Below are 13,059 nucleotides of genomic sequence, written 5' to 3'. Positions count from 1 at the left end.
ATCTTGAGATTAGACGAAATAGAACAATTATTTCGATCAATGGATGTGAGATCAACGAATGGATGTGAGATCAACGACTATGATCTTCTTGTTGGCTTGCCTAGACTGTTCAAGTGACTCGGTCATCAGTGGCTACTGCCCGGGCTTCTCCACGGTCCCACGTGCTTGTAGCCATCAGAGTTGAGCCATCGTCCACATCTATTGAGTTTGTGCTTCGCGTTGGAGAGCTGAATGGGGTGTTTCATGCTGATGGCCACTTGATCTGTTTCGAGCCAACATTAATATTGAATTGTTCTTCATTTCACTCATCTTTCTGGGGATTTGATACAATTTCCCCTCTCTCCTATCAAAACTTCAAAGTTCTTGGTTTGAAAAAAGAAAAAAGAAAAAAAAGATTCAAATATATTACTATGATGAGAAGATTATTATGAAACTTAAGAACCATTTTTCATTTATGAAACAAAGTTTGTATAAAAGTAGATGCATGCATGCATGCATTTGGAAGTAGCATTTTGAATATACATAACCAGAAATACTGCTCTAATAATTCATAATGTCTCCAATTATTCAAATGCAAATGTACTTCAAATTTCAATGTTTCGAATGAACCTTAAAGAGTAATAGTTACTCCACCATTCCATCTTTGACCAATTCTTCTAACCCTCTCCTCAGCCTCTGTGCAGCAGCTTTACAATCACTCTCTACCAAGCCCCCAAAGGAGATCCTAACGTTCCCTGGACACCCACATGAACTTCCCGGGATCACAACCACCCCATGCCTATGAGCAAGCCAGCGAACAACTTTGAAGTCCTCAACATATTTGTCAGGAAGCTTTGCCCACAGGTATATAGCACCTTCTCCTCCTCTCACAGCATCTTCTCCAAGGGGAGAGAGTGCTTCTAAAACAATTTCCCTGTTCTTGACAAGATCTTTCACTCTCTCAGTGACCCACTCAGGTCCCAATTCCAAGGAGTAAAGGGCAAGATGTTGTGAAATTATTGAAGCACATATGGGTATGTTGTCTTGAACTTTGAGAAGTTGAGCTGCAAAGCCCTCTACTTCCGTAGGATATGCAATCTGTGTGCATTCAATAATTAGCTTAGACTAGCATTAGAGACTTCGACAATAAAAAAATATGACTTTTTCACTCGGCAGTTTCAGGCAAATCATAAAACATAAAGAAGAATGAAGGTACTTGCATCTTAAACTCAGAGCGGTCAGTCAGAGGTAATCTGATTCTATGATTCAACATTGGAACTTTTGTTTGAACAGTTTGAAAGATTTAAATTGAATCAAGCAAGTTCTAAGAGTAAATGAAGTGATTACCACAGATGCATTAACTACTACTACCCTTATGTTTTAGCATAACAACTGCACAATTAAGTTCTATGAGTTCATATTTCTTCCCTTTCCAACAATGAACATGAGAGATATAAGTGTTACTTACATATCCAACCCGCCATCCCATCATCCCATATGCTTTCGAGAAGGAAAATATGTTGACTATGTGATCTCCCTCCAGACATGAGTGTTTTAGACCATCATACATGAAGTACCTGTGAAACAACAAAAATCCATAAAGACTCACAATTTTATTATATGCTCCATGAGTGTGAACATGTGTTCTCTGCTATGTTTGATGGACAACACGGACTGGGAATTGAATGCATTAGATAATGCAAATAAGCTAGGTAAACTTAGGTTACGTTTGGCACGCGGAATGGCTATTCCATTAAAAAAATAATAATTTTTATTGGAAATGGAAGAGGGTGGAATGGAATAGCCTTGGAATAGCCATTCTCATGGCCCATGAGGGAATAGCTATTTCAAGTATTAGCGTATATATATACTTTATCACCAAGGTTATTTTATTCCACCTTCTTCCATTCTTTTCCTAATGGAATAGTCATTCTGCGTACCAAACATACACTTAAACTATAATGTATACAATGTAAATAAATGACGCGCATGTGCACACACATAGAATATTGTGTATGCACGCATATTACATGATCTTTATACATCTTATACACACTTTAAATTATCAATATACTATTGATTGTCTTTCTTATGGGATATCCTAGCTCGAACCCTTCTTTCATGGATCCAATTCTATCCAAATAATCCATGCAATTGTATCATAAACAACGTTGACATCTTCTATAACAACTTTTAGGATTTCATCCCCCAACCACCCCCCCGCCCCCCAAAAAAAATATGGGAAGAACAAAGGAATTATTTAAATGTTAAATTATTGTTATAACTGCACATCTAGTTAAGAAACAAAAAATGACCAGACTTACTCATATGTATTATCTACAACGAGCCAACATCCAGCATTTCTGCAGAGATCTGAAATCCTCTAAATAAAATGAGAGCACATAGTTAGAAGATTCAAGAGAAACCAAATGCCAAAAAAACAAAAAAAAAAAGTTTGTTCTGAAGGTTTGGTCAACTCCATTCAATGCAACATTTGTCTGAAAAGGACACATGCATATGCATGAAAACTAGTGCATATACATAGACACAAAACAAGAGAGAGAGAGAGAGAGAGACCTTAAGAAGAGGCTCTGGAATGTAAGTCCCAGTTGGGTTGCCAGGATTAACAACAGTAACAAGCTTTGGGGATGGTTTAGTTTCCAACAATGTCTTTTCTAACCAGTCTGAAAATCAGTACACAGATAAATAACCTAATAAAGGAAATAATGGTGGGTAAAAACCATTTTGTCACTGAACGTTATGTTAAATCCTCATCATTCCTCCAATATTCTTCTTTTAAAGTAACATATTGCATTGTTTTACGCATATAGTTCTCCAGCAGCAGTGAACTGTAACAATTAAACATAATCATGAATGATGCAAAGCCAACCAAAATTAGCCAACATTTCGAAGAAGAAAATTATACTCAAACAGTAGCATAACTTATTCAAAATGGAAGTTTAGTAGAAGATGGTGAAAATCCAGATATAATGCAAGTATATCCTGCCAATGACACCATCAAAATAGTTTTCAATAAAGTTAAAACACTTTAATCTGGTGTCTTCTCATAGCTTTTTAGTTATTACATATTACAAGTACGTAAAAACAGTGACTACGAAAACACCTTATAAGAGCCACTAGCGACTTCAAGGGTGTCTTTTAAGTAAGGATTTCGAAATTAGCAGGGCTTCTGAAAAACATAGCAATTATTGTAGAGGGTTTAAAATCCCATCATTTTCAAGGTCCATTGTTGTGGTCAGGATTGGGAATTCTGATTAATGCAAAACCCAAAACAGTAGTGGCTACTAAAACAATGGCCAAACTCATCCTCCTCAGCCAAACCATCAACTTCGCGCCAACCAAACCGACAAAGTTAAAGCAAACAAACCCATTAGTAAATCTCATTGGGTCACCAGACATGGGTAAAAACTACCAACAATCTCTAACTTTGTCTGTCATATAATGGCAATGAAAGATAAAGAACTATAAACTTGACTTTGCTATATCAGGCACAATTACTAAAGACCTTAAATATCCAAATTGCCCTTTCTGATAAAGGGTGATGGAGCCAAGATTTTTCTCCTGGAGGGGTCAAATTAATAATAAAAAAATAAAAATTCTCAATAAATTGTTTTCTCTCATGCAACTTATATTATTTATTCTTCCTGTAAGTATTCTTCCTGTAAGTAGATAGAAATCTGTGCAGAAATTAAGCAAAAATAAAATAAAATAAATTTAGATTTCATAAATTTTTTTTTTTGACAAATAACTGAACAAGTAACCGAAAAAGGAAAAAGAAAAACAACAAAACCATTGCATCAACAATCAACATAATGTGCTTAGAAAAAAAGTCAACATCATGTTGCCCACAAAAAAATAAAAACAAATGAATCAACATTATGACTGAGACTTAACATTTGCTTTCACTTAATCACGTGTTTACACCAAAACAATAAAACACCTAGGTAGCATAACAAGTTAGCAAGTTTTGTGTCATCTGTCAGGTGTGGCCAGAGTGGCTAATAGCTGAAGTAGTTACTGAATCTATAACTTGGCCACAATAACACAATATGATGATATTATCTAAGAGAAGATGAAGAAGAAGATTAGAACTATAAGAGGAAGATGATTTATTGAATACCAAGTATCCTTCAAGCTTTAGTCCTCTGAAATATGTATCTTTTAGGCTTTCTTTCTTTCTTTGTAGAGGAAAAAAAAAAAAAAAAATGAAGAAAGTGGGATTACAGTGAGAAAAAACTGAAAAGAAAAAGGAATATTCAAATGGCCGAAGAGGGAATGAAGCAATGATGAAGAGTAATGGGTAGGCGAAAAAGTGTGAAAACATGTCATGTCATGTTTTGAGAAGTTATTCCATATAACTTTATTTCTTCAGGGGGACAAAATCACTAGATAAATTTCATTTTGGGGTAGCTTGGATTTGGGTTTAAAAAGTCTATGTATTTCTTTTGGACTAGAGTACATTTTTTTTTTTTTTTTTTTGGCGGGGGGGGGGGGGGGGTGGGGGTTTGGGCAGGGCCATGATGGGCTTAGCGCACCCCAGCCCCCTGTCTCCGCCACTGCTGATAAACTTCTGCACATTGCTAGTATCCAATTTCACACAATAAGCAGAACCACCATTGCAGGAAGTCCAAAAATCACTATAGAAGAGGTCTCATGTAAAGGAGCAGGTGATGAAGCTTCTCACCTGCATCTGGATGAAGCGTCTTGGGGTTACCAGGACCCACCAGAATGTTAGTGATACCAGTCATCTGGAAGGACATGTAGGCATTGAAGTAGTATGGGGCAAACATCACTACTGAATCCCCAGCATCACACAATGTAAGAACAAGATTTACAAATGCCTGCATTGCAAGAGTAGAAAATTGCTTCAGATTTCATGATGAGTACTATGGAACTGTAGAAAAATTCACATTATCTGTTTCAAGCCAGTGAAGTGAGTGGCATGAAACTTGTTACTCACACTATTCCTAATTCCTGAATGCATAAAAATGAAAAACTATGTTAAAGGCAATAAAGACCATTACTTCTAACATAGCTGAAGCTCAGTATTTGATAGGAAAATTGCTAAATAAACAAAATCTAGAAAGAGAACATAGCATTCAAGGGGAAAATACACACATGCATTACGTTACTTCTTAACTTGAAAATAGAATTCAAGGGGAAAATACAACCATTTTATCCTACCACCTTTTATAATATGTAAATTTTTCATTAACTAATCAAAGTGATGTAGGACAATAAACCGAGAAGAGGAAGAAAATTAGCTAAAGAGAAGAAGCACCAGGGGGGGGGGGGGGGGGGGGGGGGGGCGCGGGGGGGTGGGGTGGGGTGGGTTGCAGAATGAAGTGAGAGCAACCACATGGTAATTAGGCATCAGGTTGCAGAATGAAGTGAGAGCAACCACATGGTACTAAAAGAAGGCTTGCATTTATATGCAATTAGGCATCAGGTTGCAGCAAGTGGACCCGTTTCTCCTTATCCCACCAGCTGAATAATAAAACAACACAGAACAACTTGGCTCTCCAACTTAACTTTGATATATTCCAAAACCCAGATAATTTTGCTTTTCTAAACCTTTTAAGAAAATTCAGAAAAGAATAGTATAGAAGGGTTCATAACTACCTGATTTGCACCTGCAGTAACCATCACTGAAGATTTGTGAAGTTTATTTTCCAGGCAAAGCTGCGAAACGAAGATAAAAGAATCAACTTGCAACTTTCAGTGGGATAGTCATATTGGTCAACATCCAATTTCTTTTGCTGATTACAAATTTCAGAAGGGAGAAATGCCATAAGTTAGTTATCAAAAAAAAAAAACACATGCCATAAGTTGAATGATTGACAAGGGTGCTTGAGACAACAGTGACTATAGAATATAGACATTTCAGTCCTGAGAAGTTGGGCAGCATAATTTGGGACAAGAAGAGAGAAAGTCAGCTGAAATCTTTAAGATATATACCTTTTTGACCAATGCCTCTCTGAGTTCAGGGATACCTTCATCAGCACCATAACGACTAATTGAAGGCTCCAACACAAGCTCCTTAACCTTATCCAATGCCTGTTTAGGCGGTTGCCAATAAACTACCCCCTAGAGCACATTTCAACCAAAAGCATAACAAGTTATGTAAAAACACCAAGGAGGCCTAAACCACCTAAAATTACAGTTCTAAATTAATGGTATAAGCTCCAGCCAAAGAAGAAACCAATATTATGTACAATAATTTTTTTTAAAAAAATCTCCAAACAATCAAAGTACCTTCCCCAAATGAAAACTCTATCATAAAATTTTTCTAGTAATTTGGTATAAAAAATTGATCAAATAATTCAGAAATTTGGTGAGTGTTTTCTTCATAAATGAAAAATATAGAAGTAGATGCATCCAAAATAGGCTTAAATATGAAATCTTTGACAAAGTGGCTCAACCATTCAGACAAATGGCTTAGATCTTGTAGCCATTTTCTCCCAAGTATCGAAAGAGATACATTTTTTTGGTTTTGGAAACAGACTTCACTCTGGAATTTGTATTGTTAGAGCCTTTCTAGTTTTCTTCTCTCCTTAAATAAAAAAAGAAAAAGCATGAAAACATGTTCTCTAACGTGCTTTTGGAAACTATTTTTCCAATTTAAACAATAGTGAAAAATCTAACACTCCAACCAATGAACAAATCTACATGCATACTCGAAATAACAGAATCAAGTGTATCTTCCCAAATGAATAACTGTCTTAAAATTAATCTAGTAATTTGGCAGAAAAATGATCAAACAATTAGAAATTTGGTTAGTGTTTGCTGCATATTTGAAAAATATAGAAGTGCATGCATCCAAAATGGCCTTAAATATGAAAAGTACAAGAAAAGGCTCAAGTTCAACCATTCAAACAAAGTGGGTTAAGCACTATTCATGATTTCCAGCCATTTTTTCTCAAGTTCCAAAATCAGATCTATTGTGTTTGGGAAATGGACTTCACTTTTGGATGTACATTGTTAGAGCCTATTTGGTATGTTCTCCTTAAATAAAAGAAGATGGGAAAGCATGAAAAATCGTTTGATAATGTGTATTTGGAAACTATTTTTCTAATTTTTGTACTTTCTTTAAACAACTTGTTTTTAGTGAACATCATTTAAATTGTTTTATTGTTTCGGTTCAGGAAAAATGACACCAATAAAGTTGAATGTTTCCAAATTTTCTTATAATTATGTACGAACTGCTTTCTTTATGCTGTTTTCTTGTGATAAACAAAAGGAGGCCTCAAAATTTGGGATGTGACAATGAAAAAAACTTTCTTAATAATGCCATTTTCTTCCTTTTTGTTCTTACACAAAATTCCATAAGAAAAAAAATCCAAAATATACTTTCAAGTCTACGAAAGGGCCTATTTTTCTATATCAATTTGGAAAACAGATTATAAATATGCATTGCCAAATAGTTTTGTCAAGTCCTCTCCATAGTCTCCACTTTTCATAACAAAGAACACCCCTTTCAAAAACTGCACCAAACACGCCCTAGTTTTCTGAGAATAATAAAAACTGGTTAAATTTCTCGGTACCTTCATTCTCATCAAACTCAACACCAAACCAATATAGAAACAATTCAACATTGGAGGACTAAACAGACCGTTTTTCCTCTCATTTCTCAATACGTCAATTACAACAGCAACACCTTTATTCAAAGCAAATTACAACAACACAACATTGAAAGTAGAAAAACAAACCTGGGCCAAAGACACAGCATTTTTGGCTCCTCGGATCAGTTCCTGTATCTGCAAAAACCAGAACCACCCACTTCTTCACCACCAATAACAAAAACTTTATTTCCGCACCAGATACAGTACACAAACCCAGTAGCAAATTGAAGCTGAAAACAAATGTATTCAAAGAGATAAAACAAAACCCAGCTGGGTTCTAGCCTGAATACCTGAACCATAACCGGCATATCAGTCTCCAAAGCCCTCGTCGCAAGCTTTCCAAACGAACCCATCTCACCCTCCTCTCACAAGCCACAACGCTAAAAATGAGATCCAATTTAGAGCAAAATGCGCAGTTTTTATTTGACCCAGCTGCCTAAAAGCCTGAAAGCCAAATTCTAAACTTTACCAGGAATCCCCAAAATCCCCAAGCTCCCCAAAACTTTGAATTTTTCTGAGAAATTAATAAAGTAAGAGGATACAAAGATCAAGTTCCTCACGTCTTCAACAAACCCCACAACAATTGGGATGTAGCAGCTCCTTGCAGAATAACTCAAAAAGCACGCTAAAAGACACACAGCTTTTTGTTTTTCTTTTCTTTTCTTTTCTTTTTTATATTTTGCGAGTTATGGTACTGTGCGTTTCTTTGACTTACGAGTTACGATTGTCTCGTTGCAAAAGCTGACGAAAACTTTTTACCTTTTCGTGAGATCAGATAGATAGATTGGAATCTCAACTGGGGAAAAAAAAAACATACAAAAGAATAAAATAAAAACCCAAAATCACTTCAAGCAGTAAAATAAACTAGAAAGAACCCAGGTGAGCTTTTATCACAACCTCACTCCCTCACGTAAACCAACCTTAATTACCAATATTCCTGTTAGAAAATTAGGAAATAAATTATAAGAACTTTGCAAACGTAACGCTTGAAATTTTATAGTTTTTTTATTGTCTTTAATGCATGAGTAGGGGTAGCATCTGAAGCAGGTGAGCTAGAATCTGGAACGTGGCAAACGCACTAGTTGACCAAATTTCCAGAGATTATCGGGAAAATAGATTCAAGAAATACCCTTTTGATAGAATTTGAAGCCAAGGAATTGAATTCCTTAGCATTGAGGGAATTATGAGGAATCAAAGACTGTAGCTGGGAGCTCAACAGAGATCTTTGTTAAATGTCGTGCTGTTTTTGAGGTAGAGGGGATTTTGTCGTTTCTTTCTTCTTTTTTTTCTTTTTTCTTTTTTTTTTTTGTCGAAATCAGGGCCTCACAAAATGCCTCTGGCTTTTGGATTGTCGGAATAAGATTCTGTTTATCGACTTCTTGTTTTTTGTTTTTTGAGCACTGATTGCTATTTTCAAACACTAACAAAAATGCATGTCCACACAGAATCGAAACAACATTATTGTTCTCATTGGACAAGCACCCTCCAATTGCTAGCTTCACCCATCGTGGAAGGGAATGGATCATCAAAGTTGTTCTATACTTAATAATACTGAAAAACTGAGAATAATCATATGCTTTTTGGAAAAATATAAAAAAGCCCTCTAAATTATCAGCTATTTGCAATATAGCCCATCAATGTTCAAAAAGTACTAAAGTAACCCTTTAAATTACCAAAATGTATCAAAAATGCCACTTATTTTTTTATATTCCTATAATATCCATATTCTTTAAACAAATAAAATAATAAAATAATTGTAAAAAAAAAAACAATTTTTTAAAAATACAAGAAAACAAAGTAGCCCATCAAACTGTCAAATTGATTTTACTTTAATACAATTTGAAGCAATTTGTAATTTAGGCCAACTACAATGACTAATTATTTATTTATTCCAAAAAACCTTTTTTTTTTTGTATTTATTCGTTCATTTGTTTTTTTTTTTTTTTTAAAAAAAAAAAAAAATTTGTTTGTTTTTTTTACAATTATTTTATTATTTTATTTGTTAAAAGAATAGGCGTATTATAGGTATATAAAAAAAATAAGTGGCATTTTTGATACATTTTGGTAGTTTTGAGGCTACTTTAATACATTTTGAACATTAAAGGCTATATTGTAAACGACTGATAGTTTAAGAAATTTTTGATATTTTTCCCTATGCTTTTTGGATAAGCAAAATATTCACACCTTGCTACGAGAATGATATATAAAAACTTGTGGTCATAAAATCACCATGAAGAAAAAAAATAATAATAAGGCAAAAGAAAAAAGAGACAGAGATGTAGCGTGTGCTTGAGTTGGGGATATGATCTTTCTCAACCGTTAAGGAGATACTTCTTTTTAACGCATGATTATTATGTCTCACATGATCCGGATATTTTGAAAATAAACATAACTATTTGTATTTATGATGATTTTACATGTGTTAAGTATTGTGTCAATAAATGATGTTAAGTAATAAATAATAATAATAATAATTATTATTATTATTTTGAAATGGTATTCCCAGATTTCATTACTCCAAAACAACTTTGTGGTCGCTTACAATCTCTTGAATACAATCTGGAATTTCCTCTCTCCACATATGTTCCTCACCAATATCTAAAGCCAGACGGGCTAGCTTATGCGCAGTTGTGTTAGCAGATCGCTTTACATGCTTAATCTCCCATTGGTGCACCCCTTGTAGAAGAGTTTTAGTGTCATTTATAAAATGCCCATAATTACTCCAACACATCCTCTCTTTTTGTATAGCTTTCACCACCTCTAGGGAATCCCCTTCCAATATGACATGAGTGATGCCCAGCTGCTTGCACATATTTGCCGCAAACCAAGCTCCTACCACCTATGCCACCGTGGGGTCCGTGATCAGTCATTTGGTTGTACATTTTACTGCTATCAACGCCTCCTCATGAGTCCGTACCACTAAACCCACGCCCATCTTCTACCCACCACTATCAACTGATGCGTCCCAGTTGATTTTGATCCAGCCATTCGGTGGATTTTCCCATTTCATCTCAGGAAGGATTGGAGTATCTTGACTTCTCTATGTGGGACAACTTTCAGCTACAAAAAATAACTCCACTTTTTCTAAAGTAGTCCGGTTCACAGCTGCATGGGATGACAAAGCCTTTGGATCTCCTCATTCTCCAATCCCCCCAGTAATTTCTCCAATAAGTTGACAAAACCATCCTCATCACTGGTGAACTCATGGAGTCTCTTGGAGTTTTCCAGCCATACGTCTTTGCTGTGGTGCAACTCCACAACGCATGCCCAACCGTTTCTACTTCCCTACCACATATTGGACACAAAAGGTCTAAAGATATTCCCCATCTGTATAAATTTTCCTTAGTAGGTAAAATGTTATTGCATGCCTTCCAAATGAACACAATTACTGCTCATGGGATCCACAGCTTCCAAACTGTTTTCCAAAACCTGTCAAAACTGGTTGGGTTAGAGCTACCACCTGCATCCACCTCGCGTCTTTCCCTCCGCATATGGTAAGCACTACGGACTGTAAACTCCCCATTTTTGTTTCCCACCCACGCAAGGTGATCCCATGGTCTGTTCGGGCAAAGTGGCATTCCTCTAATTTGTGCAGCTTCATCTTCATTAAAAACCTCAGCCAACATGTTCAAATTCCACCAATTAGTAGCTCTATCTATGAGATCACTCACTTTTGCTCCTCTGTCTAGAATTCGAACAGGGGACTGAATGGAATAAGTTCACGGCGTCTCCACCCATCTATCCTCCCAAATATTGAGTGAACATCCATCCCCCACTCTCCGCACTAGCCCTTCTTTCAACAACTTTTTCGCCATCCACACACTTCTCCATGCATAAGATGGGGACCTACCCAGTGGAGCTTCAAAAAAAGAACCCTGGGGATAGTATTTCTCCTTATAGATTTTTGCAATTAGAGATCCAGGATCTTGATGCAATCTTCACCCCTGTTTGGCTAGAAGTGCCAAATTAAACATCTCCAAGTCACGGAAACCCAACCCACCTTTTTCCTTTGGTCGCCCCATTTTTTCCCAGCTCATCCACGCCATTTTAGACTCATTTTCCTTATTGCCCCACCAGAACCTTGACATCATAGAATTGATGTCATTACATAACGCTTTAGGCAATAGAAAAACACTCATAGTATAAGTAGGTATTGCTTGTATGATGGCTTTCAAAATAATCTCCTTCCCTGCTTGAGATAAAAAATTTTCTTTCCACCCATTGATACGATCCCAAACCTTCCCTTTAATTTCCGAGAAAGCACTTACTTTTGAATGGCCTATGATAGCTGACAACCCCAAATACTTCTCATAACCTCATGTCAAGCTTACACCTACTACCGAAAGGATGTGTTTCTTGCCTCCACTTTTGTATTTCGGCTTAAAAAAATGGACGTCTTTTCTTTATTCAACTTCTGACCCGATGCTCTCTCATACTCCTCCAAAACAGTCTGGATATATATCCACTAAAAAATATTCAACTTACAGAAAAGCAGACTGTCGTCTGCGAAGAAAAGATGATTGAGTCGTGTACCCCCCCTTGTGATAGGTAACCCTGTGATTCTCCCTTCCCTCTCCACTTTATTTCAAACCTTCACCACACATGAAGAAGAAATATGGGGATAAAGGATCGCCTTGCCTGAGACCCCGCATTGGGGATATATGACCGTGTGGTTGACCATTAATCAGTACTGAATATGACACCGTTCTTACACATGTCATTGCCAAACTAACCCAATTTTCTGCAAAAAACCCCAATTTTCTCATGGCTGCTTCCAAAAAGTCCCATTTCACTTTGTCATAGGCTTTACTCATATCAAGTTTTAGAGCTATAAAGCCTTCCCTTCCCTTCATCCGCACATCCATGGAATGTAGTGCTTCAAATGCTACGAGGATATTGTTGGTGATTAATCTGCCGGGGAGAAAAGCACTTTGGGTTGGGGAAATGATTGAGGGTAGCACCTTCTTTATTCGATTGGCTAATACTTTAGCTATCAATTTATACAACACGTTGCACAAATTGATTGGGTGATACTCAGTAATGTGAGAGGGGTTCTTAATTTTCGGTATAAGAGCAATGTAAGTCTTGTTAATACCACTATCAAAATTACCACCATTACGGAAAGAAAGAACAGCATTACATATCTCAGCACAAACCATACCCCAGGATTGTTGGTAGAAACAAGCTACAAAACCATCAGGTCCTGGAGATTTGAAAGGGTGCATTTGGGATAATGCTAAATCAACCGCGAAAGCTTCAAATTTCTTCACCAGTTGTGCGTTCATCTTGGCGGTCACCTTAGCTTCCATTGAATCCAAACAATTTTCCACCCCACTTGCTCCTTCAGATGTAAACAGCTTTTGATAAAAATCAACAAAGGCCTTGTTGATCTCCTTGGGCTTCTTCCACTCCCTTCCTTCATCGTCAAAAATCTTCT

General features: G+C 36.4%; 1 protein-coding gene across 2 annotated transcripts; it reads right to left on the bottom strand.

Moving 5' to 3' along the window:
- Nucleotides 1–523: 523 nt before the first annotated feature.
- Nucleotides 524–8,378, bottom strand: LOC132186887 (Pyridoxal phosphate (PLP)-dependent transferases superfamily protein). Of its 2 annotated transcripts, XM_059600999.2 has the most exons (10): nt 8,183–8,378; nt 7,913–8,066; nt 7,710–7,757; nt 5,959–6,087; nt 5,623–5,682; nt 4,685–4,841; nt 2,557–2,663; nt 2,304–2,362; nt 1,448–1,556; nt 524–1,077 (listed from the first exon to the last, which is right to left on the bottom strand). In XM_059600999.2, the coding sequence occupies exons 2-10, from the start codon at nt 7,973–7,975 to the stop codon at nt 625–627; spliced, it is 1,185 nt and encodes a 394-aa protein (XP_059456982.1). In that variant the 5' UTR covers nt 7,976–8,066; nt 8,183–8,378; the 3' UTR covers nt 524–624. The 2 variants fall into 2 exon arrangements, with proteins under 2 accessions (XP_059456982.1, XP_059456981.1); XM_059600998.2 differs by having other exon boundaries at nt 7,913–8,378.
- Nucleotides 8,379–13,059: the final 4,681 nt, after the last annotated feature.

The sequence above is a fragment of the Corylus avellana genome, chromosome 6 (assembly GCF_965113065.1).
Source record: "Corylus avellana chromosome 6, dhCorAvel1.hap1.2, whole genome shotgun sequence".
Lineage (NCBI taxonomy): Eukaryota > Viridiplantae > Streptophyta > Magnoliopsida > Fagales > Betulaceae > Corylus > Corylus avellana.
Note: the sequence above shows the minus strand (reverse complement) of the source record. Positions and strands in the feature narration are given on the sequence as shown.

Excerpts from the sequence above, each read along its gene's own strand:
- LOC132186887 (XM_059600998.2), bottom strand. The coding sequence starts at position 7,975 with ATGGGTTCGTTTGGAAAGCTTGCGACGAGGGCTTTGGAGACTGATATG. Across the intron at positions 1,557-2,303 it reads GTTGTAGATAATACATATGA|GTACTTCATGTATGATGGTC; the intron begins GTAAGTCTGGTC and ends GTTGTTTCACAG. Across the intron at positions 1,078-1,447 it reads TGGGATGGCGGGTTGGATAT|ATTGCATATCCTACGGAAGT; the intron begins GTAAGTAACACT and ends GAATGCACACAG.